The sequence below is a fragment of the Ursus arctos genome, unplaced genomic scaffold, assembly GCF_023065955.2.
Source record: "Ursus arctos isolate Adak ecotype North America unplaced genomic scaffold, UrsArc2.0 scaffold_14, whole genome shotgun sequence".
NCBI classification, from domain to species: domain Eukaryota; kingdom Metazoa; phylum Chordata; class Mammalia; order Carnivora; family Ursidae; genus Ursus; species Ursus arctos.
The window spans coordinates 23,611,036-23,626,331 of record NW_026622808.1 but is presented as its reverse complement, the minus strand read 5'-3'; the positions used below and the strand labels follow the sequence as shown (position 1 = coordinate 23,626,331).

The following is a 15,296-nucleotide window of genomic DNA, read 5'->3' as shown; positions in this document are numbered from 1 at the left end:
ACCTCTCACAGTCTGATATTCTATCTAATCTTGTTTTTTTCTTTATCTTCTCCCTCACTGAACTGCGCAGACTTATGTTTCCTGACACCCATACTCTTTGCCTGGAGGTCAGTCAGTGCTCAATTTTATTCCTCAAAAGTGTGACAGAATGTCTCATTAACAGTATAGAATATATGAGTACTTGCGCAATAGGCCAAGTGTGGGATCAGCATTCCTACTCAGAGCTGGGATGTCCCAACAGGGGACAAGTTCCATATAAAAACTGTGGATATTGACTTTTTTCAAAAAAGATTTTATTTATTTATTTGAGAAAGAGAGAGAGAGAGCAGGAGCAGGGGGAGGGGGAGGGGCAGAGAAGAAGCAAACTCCCTGCTGTGGGGAGAGCCCAAAGCAGGGCTCACTCATAAGACTCTGGGATCATGACCTGAACCGAATGCAGACACCTAACTGACTGAGCCACCCCAAGATATAGCCTTTCCGACTGCAAAGTAAAAATTGCAGAATTTCAATGTTATTTGTTATGTTCAGTATTGAAAAATTAGGCTTGTTATTTTTTGTTCTCTGGTAGTCTTCTCCACCATATGGAACCAGGAAATGATACAGAAATTTCAGAATTCCTTCTTCTGGGATTATCAGAGAAACCAGAACTGCAGCCCCTCCTATTTGGGCTTTTCCTCTCCATGTACCTGATCACTGTGTTTGGAAACCTGCTCCTCATCCTGGCCGTCAGCTCTGACTCCCACCTCCACAACCGCATGTACTTCTTCCTGGCCAACCTGTCCTTTGCAAACATCTGTTTCACCTCCACCACCGTCCCCAATATGCTCCAGGACATCCACACTCAGAGCAAAGTCATAACCTATGAAGGTTGTATCACTCAGATATACTTTTACCTACTCTTTGCAAGCTGGGATGCCTTTCTCCTGGCTGAGATGGCCTATGACCGCTTCGTGGCCATCTGTCACCCCCTGCACTACATGGTCATCATGAACCCCCGGCTCTGTGGACTGCTGGTTCTGGTGTCCTGGATCATGAGTGCCCTGAATTCCTTATTGCAAACCTTAATGATGTTACGGCTGACATTCTGCAGAGAGGTGGAAATCTCCCACTTTTTCTGTGAAATCAATCAGGTGGTCCGACTTGCCTGTTCTGACCCCTTTCTTAATGACATGATGATGTATTTTGCAACAGTGGTGCTGGCTGCTGCTCCCCTGGCTGGGATCTCTTACTCTAAGATAGTTTCCTCCATTCTTGGGATCTCAACAGCTCAGGGCAAGTATAAAGCATTTTCCACCTGTGCATCTCACCTCTTGGTTGTCTCCTTATTTTATTGTACGAGCCTAGGAGTGTACCTTAGCTCTGCTGTTACACAGAACTCCCACGCAAGTGCAGTGGCCTCAGTGATGTACACGGTGGTCACCCCCATGCTGAACCCCTTCATCTACAGCCTGAGGAACAGAGACATAAAGGGGGCTCTGAAAAGAATTGTAAGTGTTACAGTGATGTGAGGGCCAGTGGTCCTGGGGCTGAAGAAAAGCCCATGATCGCAGGGCTCACAGCCTCAGGCCAGGAACTGCTATTCTTTGATCAGGCTTTGGAAGTAGAGCCTTCTATTTATTTCCTGGAATTTCCCTTGGTTTGAATTCAACTTCCCATACATTTAAGTACTTACTTTATTAAGCTTCTGCTCTATCTGATACACAGACAGTTTTCTCCTTTCTCTAATTTCATATATTCCCAGGGGTTTCACAAGCCTTGGATCACAACTGCCTGGAATTTTCTATATCATACATGGGGCAAGTTGAGTTTCTTTTAAAAAATTTCATTTTAACCCACTTATCTCATGCCAAGTAAATTTTCCCTAGATTTCCTAAAAGAATGCATGAGTTGTAGTCTTCATATGGAAGAAACTGTACTTGGCCACTAAGCCCTTCACATAACTTTATTGTAGAGTAGAATACAAAACCCCAATTTTCACCTAGAGTCTGTCAGTCTTTTTACATCACTACCTCACTCCTCCTCCTGATTATGTGGACTCTAACACTGTTGCCTGTAAGTCTCGGGCTCCTGACAGGGACACTCAGGCTAGGAAAGCCCGGGCACCCCCTGCACCCCTGTGCTTGTGGACATTCCCACAGACGCTTCCCTGACCAGAGCCTCTGCTGTGGCTGCACCAGCCCTTGGGTTCTTACTGTGACTGCAAGACAGGCCTCAGCAGCACCCATCAGAGACTCTAACAAGACAAGGTTCATCATCACAGGTTCTTGTAGGGATCAGCAGAAAAGTCTAGGGGGCCTGTTATTGGGGTCCATGGGCGGAGTGACTAAGGGTTTGCAGGTTCACTCTTTATTGACCAGCTTAAAATATCAGAGTGAAATTCTGGCACAGAAGGGAAGGCACAGCCACTCATGTGTCAGTATGGAGATGACCCAGGGCTTTCTGCGGAGGTTTGTCTGCAGCCTGACTGCTTCTCTGGTGATAGTGTCCCACACCCGACAATGTGTCTGTTCAGCATGGTTGTCTCTGAAACGGAGGCTTCAGAAATCAAAACTTAATGTCAGCTACCTTCTCTGCAAACATGCTCCTGTGCTTTAAAACTAGTTTCCTTGTTTTATTCTGTTATTCACCTGGGTGTCCTAACGCCTGCCATAGTCACTAGCAAATGCTGATGAGCAAACATATAGCTCCAGTGGAGTCTACATGGAAAGAGAATTTGACAAATAGTTTGACCTGATATGCTGTTAGTGTCAGAGATGACCACAAATATGAGGATGTATTTTCTTTGGGTATATCCCAGTAGCGGGATCCTTAGATTGTAGGGTAGTCTTATTTTCAATCTTTTTAGCCCCTCCACTCTGTTTTCCAAGTGGCTGCACCAGTTTGCATTCCCACCAGCAGTGCAAGAGGTTTCCCCTTTCTCCACATCCTTGTCAACATCTGTTGTTTCCTGTGCCATTAATTTTATCCAGTCTGACAGGTGTCAGGTGATATCTCATTGTGATTTTCATTTGCTTTTCCCTGCTGATGAGTGACATTGACCATCTTTCCATGGGTCTGTTGATCACCTGGATGTCGTCTTTGGAGAAATGTCTGGTCATGTTTCTGGTCACTTTTAATTGAATTACAATTAACTTCTTTGGTGTAAGTTCTTTATATGTTTTGGATTATTAATCCCTTATAGGATATATCATTTCCAAATATTTTTCACCACTCAGTAGTTGTGTTTTTGTTTTGTTGACCGTTTCCTTTGCTGTGCAGAAGCTTCTTATTTCAAAGCAGCCATTTACAGCATGGGTGGATCTAGAGGGTATCATGCTAAGGGAAATCAGTCAGTCAGAGAAAGACTGATATCATATAATTTCACTCATATGTGGAATTTAGGAAACCAAAACGAACAATGAAAAAAAGAGACAAACAAAAGTCTAGACTCTTCAATATGGGGAACAAAGTGGTGGTTGCTGGGGGGGGGAATTCGGGAGGGGTTGGGTGAAATAGGAGATGGGGATTAAGAGCACACTTATCGTTATGAGCACTGAGCAACGTATAGAACTGCTGAATCACTATATTGTACACCTGAAACTAACATTACAGTGTATGTTAATTATACTGGAATTAAAAAATAAAAAAAAATATTTAAGAACTTCCAGGGTGCAACATTTCAAACCACCATTTTATTAATGATCAAAATATTTCTTTTTTATGCTGTGCATCTATTTATTGAATATTATTTATTGATGACTGGTGTCCACAACTGAGGGGGTTTATTCACTGAGGTGACACATTGCTTAGTGTATCTATGTTTTATCACAGATTTGTTTTCCTGTTTCCACTTGAAAACTTCTAATGGTACCTGCTAATATGACCCTCTTGTTGTTCCATGAAATAACTCCTTTTTCATAGAATTTGTCACAAATAGTAAAGGGTGGTGAAGGAACAATATTAGTATCATCAATTTCGTACCTCCTTCCTGCTCGGAAATCCCGTCCACTTGCATGATCAGGGGACGCTTCACACAAGAGCTGGATATCCTTCTGGTCCTGTGGTTCAGGGTCAACAGTTCTACACAACAAGCATGTCCTTCAAATACTCCCAGTGACCCAGAGGGAAGCCCACACCTCATCACTGCTCATAGAGTCCCTGGAAGGAAACGTGAATAATGACGAACTGCTCTCCTTAATGTCAGATCATACACCACAAATAAAAACCAGTGCTCACTAACTGCCTCCTGTCTGTTTGCTTGGATTATTGTGTTAGTCAACTATTGCTGATAACAGGCTGTCCTTGTCCTAGGGGATATCATTAATACCGCTAACATCAGATGACATCTGCTGGGAAGGGTTTCTGGTCTCTGCTGAGCTCCTTGTGGATATGGAGTCAGGTGTAAATCTCTACATTACGTTTCTAAGGCTCATCCATGGTGTCGTGTGAGGCTGTAATGCTCTTCTGTCTCGGCCACTCTATGGGCTCTCATTACTGCATTTCCATATGTGGGTTAATCTAGTCACAGAAAAAAATGGTTTATCATGTGAGTTACTTAAATTTAATTCCACTGTTGGTACATCCATATTAACACTTGCTTTCTTCCCCATTAGAAGTGCTGTCTCCCACCCCCCTTATGTGAGAGTCAGCTGCCGATGTTCTAGATCCTACCAGTAGCCATGCACCATTAGATCTGTTCCACTGAATCAATCATTGGAGTACAATTATCCACATTAACCTGTATATGTAAAGGGTACGTTGGTGAATTAAAGGAGCTCCACAAAAATGAAGAGTATGCAGTGCGAGTGGTATGTGTAATTTAAGAGCGTACATAAGTTTTAACAGCTTTGTTAGGTAATTACTAAAAATTTAAGCTTCCTGAACATCATATTCCTCTTCCTGAAGGAAATGTGGGAATCTAAGGATAACTTCAGACTCCAGGAAACAAACTGAGATTTGTGGAAGGGAGAGAGAGGGGTGGGGGGATGGGGTAACTGGGGGATGGGCATTAAGGAGGGCATGGGATGTGATGAGCACTGGGTGTTATCCGTAATGGATGAATCCTTGAATGCTACGTCAGAAACTAATGCTGTACTACATGCTGGCTAATGGAACTTAATTGTCGGGTTTGGCCAGCAAACCCCGAGGCGGCGGATGAAAACATTATTCCAGACAACTTAGTAGGAGAAAGGAGAGGTCTGGGGACCAGACGCTCTAGTGGCGCAAGGCCCTGAGTAAAGCCTTGTCTCCAGTTTCATTGAGGTCTTAGCAATACATCAGACACAAGTGCAAAGCAAGGAGGAAAGTGTAACCTTAATGGTCAGGATAATAATACATGGATCAGAAGAGGGAATGAAGCATGAGAGACTATGGACTCTGAGAAACAAACTGAGGGCTTCAGAGGGGAGGGGGGTGGGGGAATGGGATAGACTGGTGATGGGTAGTAAGGAGGGCACGTATTGCATGGTGCACTGGGTGTTATATGCAACTAATGAATCATGGAACTTTACATCAAAAACCAGGGATGTACTGTATGGTGACTAACACAATATAGTACAAAATATTATTGTAAAAAAATAATAATAATACATGGGGCAGTGTGTGATAAGGTGGGGGCAAGGAGTCCACAAAGTACGTGACCACCACAGGTGCCTGTTTTTCTTCAAAATTTAAATATTTACTCCCGAGATGAGAACCTTGAGCCGCAGTAAGAATCTGGCTGTTTTCAGCCAGGAAACTTGAAAGGAGGCCCAGTTTTCTGGGCGCTCCTCCTTTGCTTTTCAATTAGTCCCATCTAGGGAGGCATATACAAGTCGGGTTTTGTCTATCCAGGCACCGAGAATTCCCACACTTAATAAAACAAACAAACAAACAAACAAACAAACAAACAAACAAACATAACTTCATAAGGACAGTGTTGGGAATGAATAAAATGTGTGGAACTTCCTTTTTTATCTCAGAGAAAACATTTGAGGGTAACGGTTGTGTCTTGTGTATGTGTGTGTTTCCACACATTTTCTTTCAAATAAGCTCATCACATGCATACACACATGGACACATTTATGATCTTGTCTTTCATGTTGAAGCAGTCTTGAGAAAGCTGGAGAGGATAGCACTGAGATAGGGGAACTTTTCGATTTATGTGAAATAAAGGATGCAGAAATACAAACATTTAAACTACAATGAGTGACCTTAATTTTGATCATAAGTTTCTTCCCTATGTCACTGCCTCCAAGGCTTCAGACTCAGACCACATTCATATTTATGCCACAAGGAATTCACTGTACTAGCTAATGGGGCAGAATACAAAGGGAAGAAGAAAGGGGGGGATAAACAGAAGAGGGAATGAACCATGAGTGACTGTGGACTCTGGGAAACAAACTGAGGGCTTCAGAGGGGAGGGAGGTGGGGGAATGGGATAGGCTGGTGATGGGTAGTAAGGAGGGCACGTATTGCACGGTGCACTGGGTGTTATACGGAACTAATGAATCATGGAACTTTACATCAAAAACTAGGGATGTACTGTATGGTGACTAACATAATATAATTAAAAAAATTATTATAAAAAAAGAATACCTCCATACAATTTAATTTTCCTTTCTACCTACTGTGGGTTTTTAATATAAATTGCCCTTAACCAAGGGAATCTGATGAGTGAATTGAGAGGCTTAAACTCAGTCCCCTCAAATAATTTGGTTGACTATGAGCATATGAGATTCTTCCTGCTGCTGTAAAATATCCCCATGCTACTTGCTTAAACAAACACACATGTGCTTTTACACTTCCGGAGTCAGAAGCTTGGAATGAGTTTCATCGGGCTAATAGCAAGTTGTCTGCAGGGCTGAGTTCCTTCTACAGGCTCAAGGACGAATCTGTGTTCTTTCCAGTTTCAGTCTTTATTGCTGGCCGCCTGCAGTCCTGGGCTCCTGGCTCTTCCTCCACCTTCAGAGACAGCAGGGCAGCATTTTCAACATCTCTTGGACACCAACTCTTTTGTCTCCCTCCTCAACAATTGGAGGACCATTGTGATTACCTTTGTCCCACCTGGATAATAATAGTTAATCTTTCTTTAAATATTTTATTTATTTATTTGACAGAGAGACAGCCAGCGAGAGAGGGAACACAAGCAGGGGGAGTGGGAAGAAGCAGGCTCCCAGCAGGGGAGCCCAATGTGGGGCTCGATCCCAGGACCCTGGGATCACGCCCTGAGCCAAAGGCAGACGCTTAACGATTGAGCCACCCACGCACCCCCATAGTTAATATTTTTATCCTTTGTCTTTTTAAAAATGTGTCTTTATTCTTAATTTTTAAATTGAATTGTATTTAACATACAGTGTTTTATTCATTGCAGGTGTATACTATACTGATTCTACAATTCTATACATTTCTCAGTACTGATTAAGATTGGTATACTCTTTTTTTAAGTTTTTATTTAAATTCTAGTTAGTAATATACAGCAAAATATTAGTATCAGCTGTACTATTTAGCGATTCAACACTTCATCACCACAAGTGTTCTCCTCAATCCCAATGACCTCTTTCACCCACCTCTTAAGCATTCTTAAAATTCTGTTATTTTTATTTCATTTTATTTTTAATTAGGCCCTATGCCCAGTGCAGAGCCTAACGCAGGGCTTGAACTCACCACCCTGCAATCAAGACCTTAGCTGAGATCAAGAGTCAGAGACTCGGCCAACTGAGCCTCCAAGGTGCCCCTTGATCATTTTTAAGTGCACAGCTCAGTGGGACAACATGCATTCACGTTGTTGTGAGCTGGCAGCACCATCCATCTCCAGAACTCTTTTCATCTCGTGAACCTGAAGCTCTACACCTAAATACATGTTTTTTAATTACAAAATATTTTATAAACTTAGAAGAAACAATAGCTCTTAATTTATCTTAAAGCACTGAACTCTTAAGAGTTTTAGCAAAACTGTCATGGAAGCCTAGGACTGTAGTCTTCCTGGTTTTATGTCAAAGGAATACAGTTCTTCACCTTGTTGAAGGGGGAAGAGCAATCTTCTGGAGATATCAGTGCTGTGTCCCACCGTGAGTCAATATTTGGGAAACCCAAGGAGCTTAGTAAGGAAAAATTCTTCACTCTTAGAGTTGGAGAAATCTCTGACTCAGGGTTGGGATAAGGTGCTAGGAGGTTAGCTCTGTGGGAGGCAGGTGAGTTCAGGGAAGAGTAATGAGTGCATTCACTTGACATAAGGCTGGTCCCTCAGGAAGAGGCAACTACAGGAAAAATGTCCATCTTTCCAGAGGGGGATAATGTGCCCAGCGGTTGGAGTACCAGGAGGGAAATATGCCTAGGGAGCATAGGGAGCTGTAAATATCTCTTCTGCTATTGTCTCTCAGCAGGTGCAACCTTGTGCTGAATGGGACATGGTTATTTCTTTTGGAGTTCCCAGGTCTGGGTAGGAGACTCCTGCTGAATTGTTTGAGAACAGAGCTTCAGTGTCCATCATCCACCATCGAGGGAGAAACTTGGACTTTCGCAAAGAGACCCCCATGCAGGTGACTCTGAAAACCCAGCTGGTTCTGCTGGAAAAGGCCAGCGAGAATAGAAGGGTGGGAATATGTACCCAAAGCCACCAGAGAGCCAAGCCAGCCCTGCCCAGCACCAGGACATCACTGCGGTTTTTGGCTTTCTTGGATAACTAATGAATACATTTATTTATTATCCTAAAAACAAAAGTAAACATTAAAATCAGCCATGCAAGGGAGATTGTTGAGGATGAAGTCGTGGTGATGGAAGAGCAGCGATGGGTGGCAGAAAGTGGTCCTAATGAGAGTAGAACACAAGTCCAAGAACCTTTGCAAGTAAGGGGAACAGATATAAAGGGTCTTAGCCAGGAGGGTTATGCAGTCAAGTGAGGGCATTCCTTTCATGCTTTTTAAGACAGGGAGTATTTGAGCGTGTTCCCATATTGATGAGAAAGACCCAGACTAATGGATCAAGAGACATATATTTCACATTGTCCATTTTCATGCCGTATATTCCAAGCAATTTAAAAAATGTAAGAAGTGAAAAGGGGATATACTAAAAAAGCCTTACATTGAAATTATTTCCTTACTGGAGAGGTTGAGTATATTTCTGGGTTTCTTAGACATTTGCTTTTTCTATTGCAAATTGTCTCTGTCTGTTCTGTGCTTTTCTTTGGTTGGTTTGGAGTGTTTATATTCCTGTGTTTTTATTCCATTTTTCCAAACATAAGTCTTGGAGTTTTTCTATCACCTTTGCTATTCAATCTTCAGTTCCTTTACGCGTGTGGAGGTGTATTCGAGTGTAGTAGTAAAGTTCATCCATTTTGTGTGCTCAAACCTATCATTTGGTCATATTTCCTCCCTTCTCTTGCTAGCTTAAGTGTAGAAAGTGCTGCATCATTTGAATTAATAAATCACCTTATATACATATTTCCAACTTGTCTTCACATTTCTGTTATTCCTCATTCTCCGTTTCAGCGTTTTGTGATTAGATCTATTTCTCAAAGTCCCGTCACCTGCAGCCATCATTTGAAGGGTATTCTTCTTCATTGTTTGACTAACATTCACTTTCCTAACAAATATGAATTAATATATCATGTATAAGATGAAATTATAACCTTAGATAATGCTTCCTAAACTAATATTAATTAAAATATCTTGTATAAAATGAAATTGTAACCTTAAATAATGTTTCTTACCTACTCTTTAAGAGGCTTTTTGTTATATTCTTTTATTTCTAAGTTTTTATGTTTTTCTAAAGTAATCTGTACCCCAACATGGGACTCGAACTCACAAGCCCAAAATCTAGAGCCACAGGCTCCACCGTTGAGCCAGTCAGGGGCCCCATTTCCAAGTCTTTAGCACTTTAATCCTTGAATTAGTGATCCACGCTGATGTCATTACATTAACACTATTTTATGCCTATCTATAAATTAGTTATACGTTGTCATTGTGTTTCAGACTGTCAGTTGAGATAGCTCCCTGCCTAACCTATTCTCAGTTTCACTACTATCCTTTGTTCTAACCTCTTAGTTTCTTTTGAAACTGACGCTTCTGTATTATGCACACATAATATTCATACCCTTTAATCAAATTCATGCAGAGAATCCTATGCACATTGTAAATAGTCTTTTATGCTCTGATGCAGTGTTTTGTTTTGTTTTATTTTTATAGCTTGTCTCTCTCAATAGCACCTTACAGACTTGCCTCCATCAACCAGTATAATGCTAATTCATTATGTCAGTGATCCCATAATATTTCAGGGTGTGGCTGTGTTATTTACACTTCTGAGGATTTTTCATGTACTTTCTCATTAAATTGCTGTAATGCCAATTATACAAAAAATATTTTGAGAATGAGTTAAAATGCTGGTACTCCACTGGGGGCAATATTGTCATCCAGGGGCCATTGAGGGATATCCACAGTCATTTTAGGTTTTCAGATAGGGGAGGTGTCACTAGAGGCCAGAGATTATCTAAACATCCGACAATTCCCAGGACAAACCCCAGCACAGAGACTGGTCTGAGCCACAATATCAATAGTGGTGAAATTGAGAAACTCTGAGATAAATAATACATTTCTGTATTTTCAATACGTAGAGTTGTTTTCAGATTACTTCCCCTAAAGGTTATAGCATGTCATATTTCTGCAATGAAAATTAATGAGCACCACTTTCCTACCTGTTTAAAAGTTCCAAGCCCAATTGATGTGACAGCCCTTTAAATTTTTTGAGAGGCTGATGGGTGTGGAAGGGATTTCTTGTTTTCCTTTTTTAATTTCAATTTAATTTAATTTATTTTTTTATTATTATGTTATGTTAGTCACCATACAATACGTCTTCAGTTTTTGATGTTGTTTTCCATGATTCATGGTTTGCGTATAACACCCAGTGCTCATCACAACATGTGCCCTCCTCAATATCCATCACTGGGCTAACCCATCCCCCACCCCCCTCCCCTCTGAAGCCATCAGTTTGTTTCCCAGAGTCCATAGTCTCTCATGGTTCCTGTGCCCCTCTGTTTCCCCCCTTCATTGTTCCTTCCTGTTCCTAATGTACTTGTTGTTTTCTTAAACTATTAATGAGTGTGTGCAAAATTCACTATGTGACCACCATTTTGATTTGCTCATTATTATTATACCCATACATTATATGCCCATTTTCTACAGGTTTCAGCATTTCGAATGATGTTTACAGAGACAGAGAGAGAAAGAGAGAGAGAGAGAGAGAGAGAGAGAGAGAGAGAGAGAGAGAATAATCTGTAAACATCATTCGAAATGCTGAAACCTGTAGAAAATCTCGAGAGAGAGAGACAGAGACAGAGAGAGAGAGAGAGAGCTCGCAAATGGGGAGGGACAATGTCAGAGGGAGAAGGAGAGAATGTTAAGCAGGTTCCACACCCAGCACAGAGCCTGACCTGGGGCTCAATCTCATGACTCCAAGATCAGACCTGAGCCGAAATAAAGATTCACAGGCTTAACCAACTGATCCATGCAGGTGCCCCCACAGATGATTCTTTCTCTATTGGATTCTATGGAGATATTTTAGCCATAAAAATGTCTTAAGTTCTATTAGTTAATGTATAACTGCTTCCTTCACAGTTTCTTGGCTTTATTAAGATTGTTTTGCCTGTAGATTTTATGTGGTTTTTATTAATTATTATTTTGGGGATTTTTTTTGGGTAATTTTAAGGACTTGGGATTTTTTTTAATTTAAATTTTTATTTTTTTAATTTCAGTATAATTGACATTCAGTATTATATTAGTTTCAGGTGTCCAATATACTGATTCAACCATCTTATACATTACCGAGTGCTCATCATAAGTGTACTGTTAATCCCCATCACCTATGTCACCCATCTCCCACTGCCATCCCTCTGGTAACCAGAAGTTAGTTCTCTATAGTTGAAAGTTTATTTTTTTGTTTGTCTCTTTTTTCTTTCTTCATTTGTTTTGTTTCTTAAATTCCATATATGAGTAAAATCATATGGTATGTGTCTTTCTCTGACTGATTTCACTTAGCATTATACTCTCTAGATCCATCCATATTGTTGCAAATGGCAAGATCTCATTTGTACCCCTTAATATCCTTTAAATACTCCCCCCACACCTGCTATATCACAAGTACCACTTTGTCCTCTGCATTTGTCTGTTTGTTTGTTCTATTTCTCAGATTATACATATAAGTGAGATCATATAGTATTTGTCCTTGTCTGATTTATTTCACTTAATATAGCAACCTCTAGATCCATCCATGTTGTTGCAGGAGGAAAGATCTCATTCTTTCTTATGGCTGAGTAATATTCCAGTGTGTGTGTGTGTGTGTGTGTGTGTGTGTGTGTGTACACACATACCAATCTTCTTTATCCATTCATCTATCACTAGACACTTGGCTGCTTCCATATCTTGACTATTGTAAACAATGATACAATTAATATTGGGTGAATATATGTTTTCAAATTAGAGTTTTTATCTTCTTTGAGAAGTAGCATTACTTGACCATGGGGTGGTTCTATTTTTAAATTTTTGAGGAATCTCCATACTGTTTTCCACAGTGGCTACACCAGTTTGCATTCCCACCAGCAGTGTAAGGGATTCCCTCTTTCCCACCTCTGCACCAACACTTATTATTTCTTGTCTTTTATATCAGCCATTCTGACCAGCAGGAAGTGATTTTCTCATTCTTGCAGATGTCACAAAAATATAATTATTTTATTTCCTTTTCATATGTTCACTGATCATATGTAAAAATGCAACTGATTTTTTGAGGGTTGGCTTTGTAACCAGTTACATGGCTGAATTAATTTATTATTTCTAATAATGTTTTTGTGGCATCACTAGGGCTTTCTACATGTAAGATCACACTGTCTGCACACATAAATGTATTTCTTCCTTTCCAGTTTGGATGCCTGTCATTTCTTTTTCTTTCTTTAATTGCTCTTTAGAACTTCCAGTGGTATGTTGAGTACAAGTCAGGGAAACAGGCATACTTGCCTTGTTCTTGATCATACAAGAACAATGTTCACTATTTTGCCATCGAGTATCATGTTTCCTGTGGGTTTTTCATAAAAGGGTTAACTTGAGATAGTTTCCTTCTATTCCTAGTTTGTAGTGTTTTTATCATATTCCATACACAAATATAAACATTGATTTCTTGAGTGTAGCATATAAACAATAATATATCTGCCAGGTTAGTAAGGCATAATTGTGTCCTGCTCTTTCTCTCTTATTTTGGTAGTCACGTCAATGACATGGAACTAGAGAATGATACACGAATTTCAGAATTTCTTCTTCTGGGATTTTCTGAGGAACCAGAATTGGAGCCCTTCCTGTTTGGGCTGTTCCTGTCCATGTACCTGGTCACCATACTTGGGAACCTGCTCATCATCGTGGCCGTCAGCTCTGACTCCCACCTCCACACGCCCATGTACTTCTTCCTGGCCAACCTGTCCTTTGTAGACATCTGTTTCACCTCCACCACTGTCCCCAAGATGCTGGTGAATATACAAACAGAGAGAAAAGTCATAACTTATGAAAGCTGCATCATGCAGATGTACTTTTTCATACTTTTCATAGTTTTGGACAACTTCCTCCTGACTGTGATGGCTTATGACCGCTTTGTGGCCATCTGTCACCCCCTGCACTACACGGTCACCATGAACCCCCAGATCTGTGGACTGCTGGTTCTGGTGTCCTGGATCATGAGTGTCCTGCATTCCTTGTTACAAACCTTAATGGTGTTGCAGCTGTCCTTCTGTACAGAGGTGGAAATCCCCCACTTCTTCTGTGAACTTTGTCAGATGATCCAACTTGCATGTTCTGATACCTTTCTTAATAACATGGTGATGTACTTTGCAACTATCCTGTTGGGTGGTGGTCCTATTGCTGGGATTCTTTACTCTTACTTTAAGATAGTTTCCTCCATACAGCGGATCTCATCAGCTGAGGGGAAGTACAAAGCATTTTCCACCTGTGTATCTCATCTCTTGGTTGTCTCTTTATTTTATTGTTCGAGCCTAGGAGTGTACCTTAGCTCTGCTGCTCCCCAGAGCTCCCACGCAAGTGCAGTGGCCTCAGTTGTGTACACGGTGGTCACCCCCATGCTGAACCCCTTCATCTACAGCCTGAGGAACAGAGACATAAAGAGGGCTCTAAATGTATTTTTCAAGGGAAGCCATTAAAGGGCCATTTTTTAAGAAGTAACTCTGATTTCAGGCTTAATGCTTAATAGCCAGAAATTGTGATTCTTTAATCATATCATGAAAGAAGAACTTAATCTGTCTATTTGCCTCCTGGAGTTTCAATTTTTCTGAAGTTCAACTGCTTTATTAAACTTTCTGCTCCTTCTGATAGCCAACAATTTTTCCTGTTGTTTTCTGAATTTCCAAACTTAGTCCCAATCATTGGTCAAAAACAATTTAGGGATTTGTATTTGCCTCATGAAGTGATGAACTGTCTTAGTGTTATGAAACAAACTACATTTGACAACGGAGGCCATTTCTATTATTTTATTGTAGTAATTCTTAGAGGTAATGGTGAGATCACATTCTTCATTCAGTGTCTACCATTCCTTTCTATGTTACTACTTTAAATGCTCTCCCTGATAATAGAGACTTTAGCCTACTGGTTCGTTTTGTAGCTAGTCATGGGGCTTTGTGATCATCATTACGATCTTGTTCTCTTATCAGCTCAGCAGCCGCAGTATCCCTGGCACAAAAGAGTAAGGCAGAAATTGCTTATGTGAAACACCATTCAAGTGTAATCTACAGAAAGACCAATTTGCATAAACAAAGTGACTTAATATGGGCTTGGTATCAGAGAAGACCTGAGACATGATCAAGTAAAATTTTTCTACCAAGGTGTGTGTGTGTGTATATATATATATATATTTGTGTGTGTGTGGAAAACTTGTCTTTGGCGATGTTCATCTACTCATCTACTGAAGTGTGGGTTCTTTGGTGTCCATGTTTAGAGGGTTTTATTAATTGTAGTGAGAATTTAGTGGCAGATTTTATATTATTTAATTGGAGGATTTTGCTGTTTCTCTTTTAAAATTTCCAGTGCTGTCTTCAAACATTTCTCCTTCCACTGCCCTAAACTGAGTATCTACTGTTTTAAAAATGTTTAAAAATGCTGTCATAAATGTTATAGTGTGAGTGAGTGAACGATAAGTGCATTCACTCTATCATTAATTTCTTTATCTTTTTTATGCTCTAAACTTTCTTCCATCCTATGATCAAAGGATGTCTCAGACAACAGCTGCAATTGCCCAAAAATGCTCTGGGTATGGAAACTTGTGACTGAGGTCCCACAAGTTATTCCTGCAAAAAC

At 40.6% G+C, this 15,296-nt stretch overlaps 1 protein-coding gene across 1 annotated transcript; it reads left to right on the top strand.

The window, feature by feature from the left end:
* Positions 1-581: 581 nt before the first annotated feature.
* On the top strand, positions 582-14,146 carry LOC125280939 (olfactory receptor-like protein OLF4). Its single transcript, XM_048211715.2, has 2 exons — positions 582-1,094; positions 13,229-14,146. Exons 1-2 carry the CDS (start codon positions 582-584, stop codon positions 14,144-14,146), a joined length of 1,431 nt encoding a protein of 476 aa, XP_048067672.2.
* Positions 14,147-15,296: the final 1,150 nt, after the last annotated feature.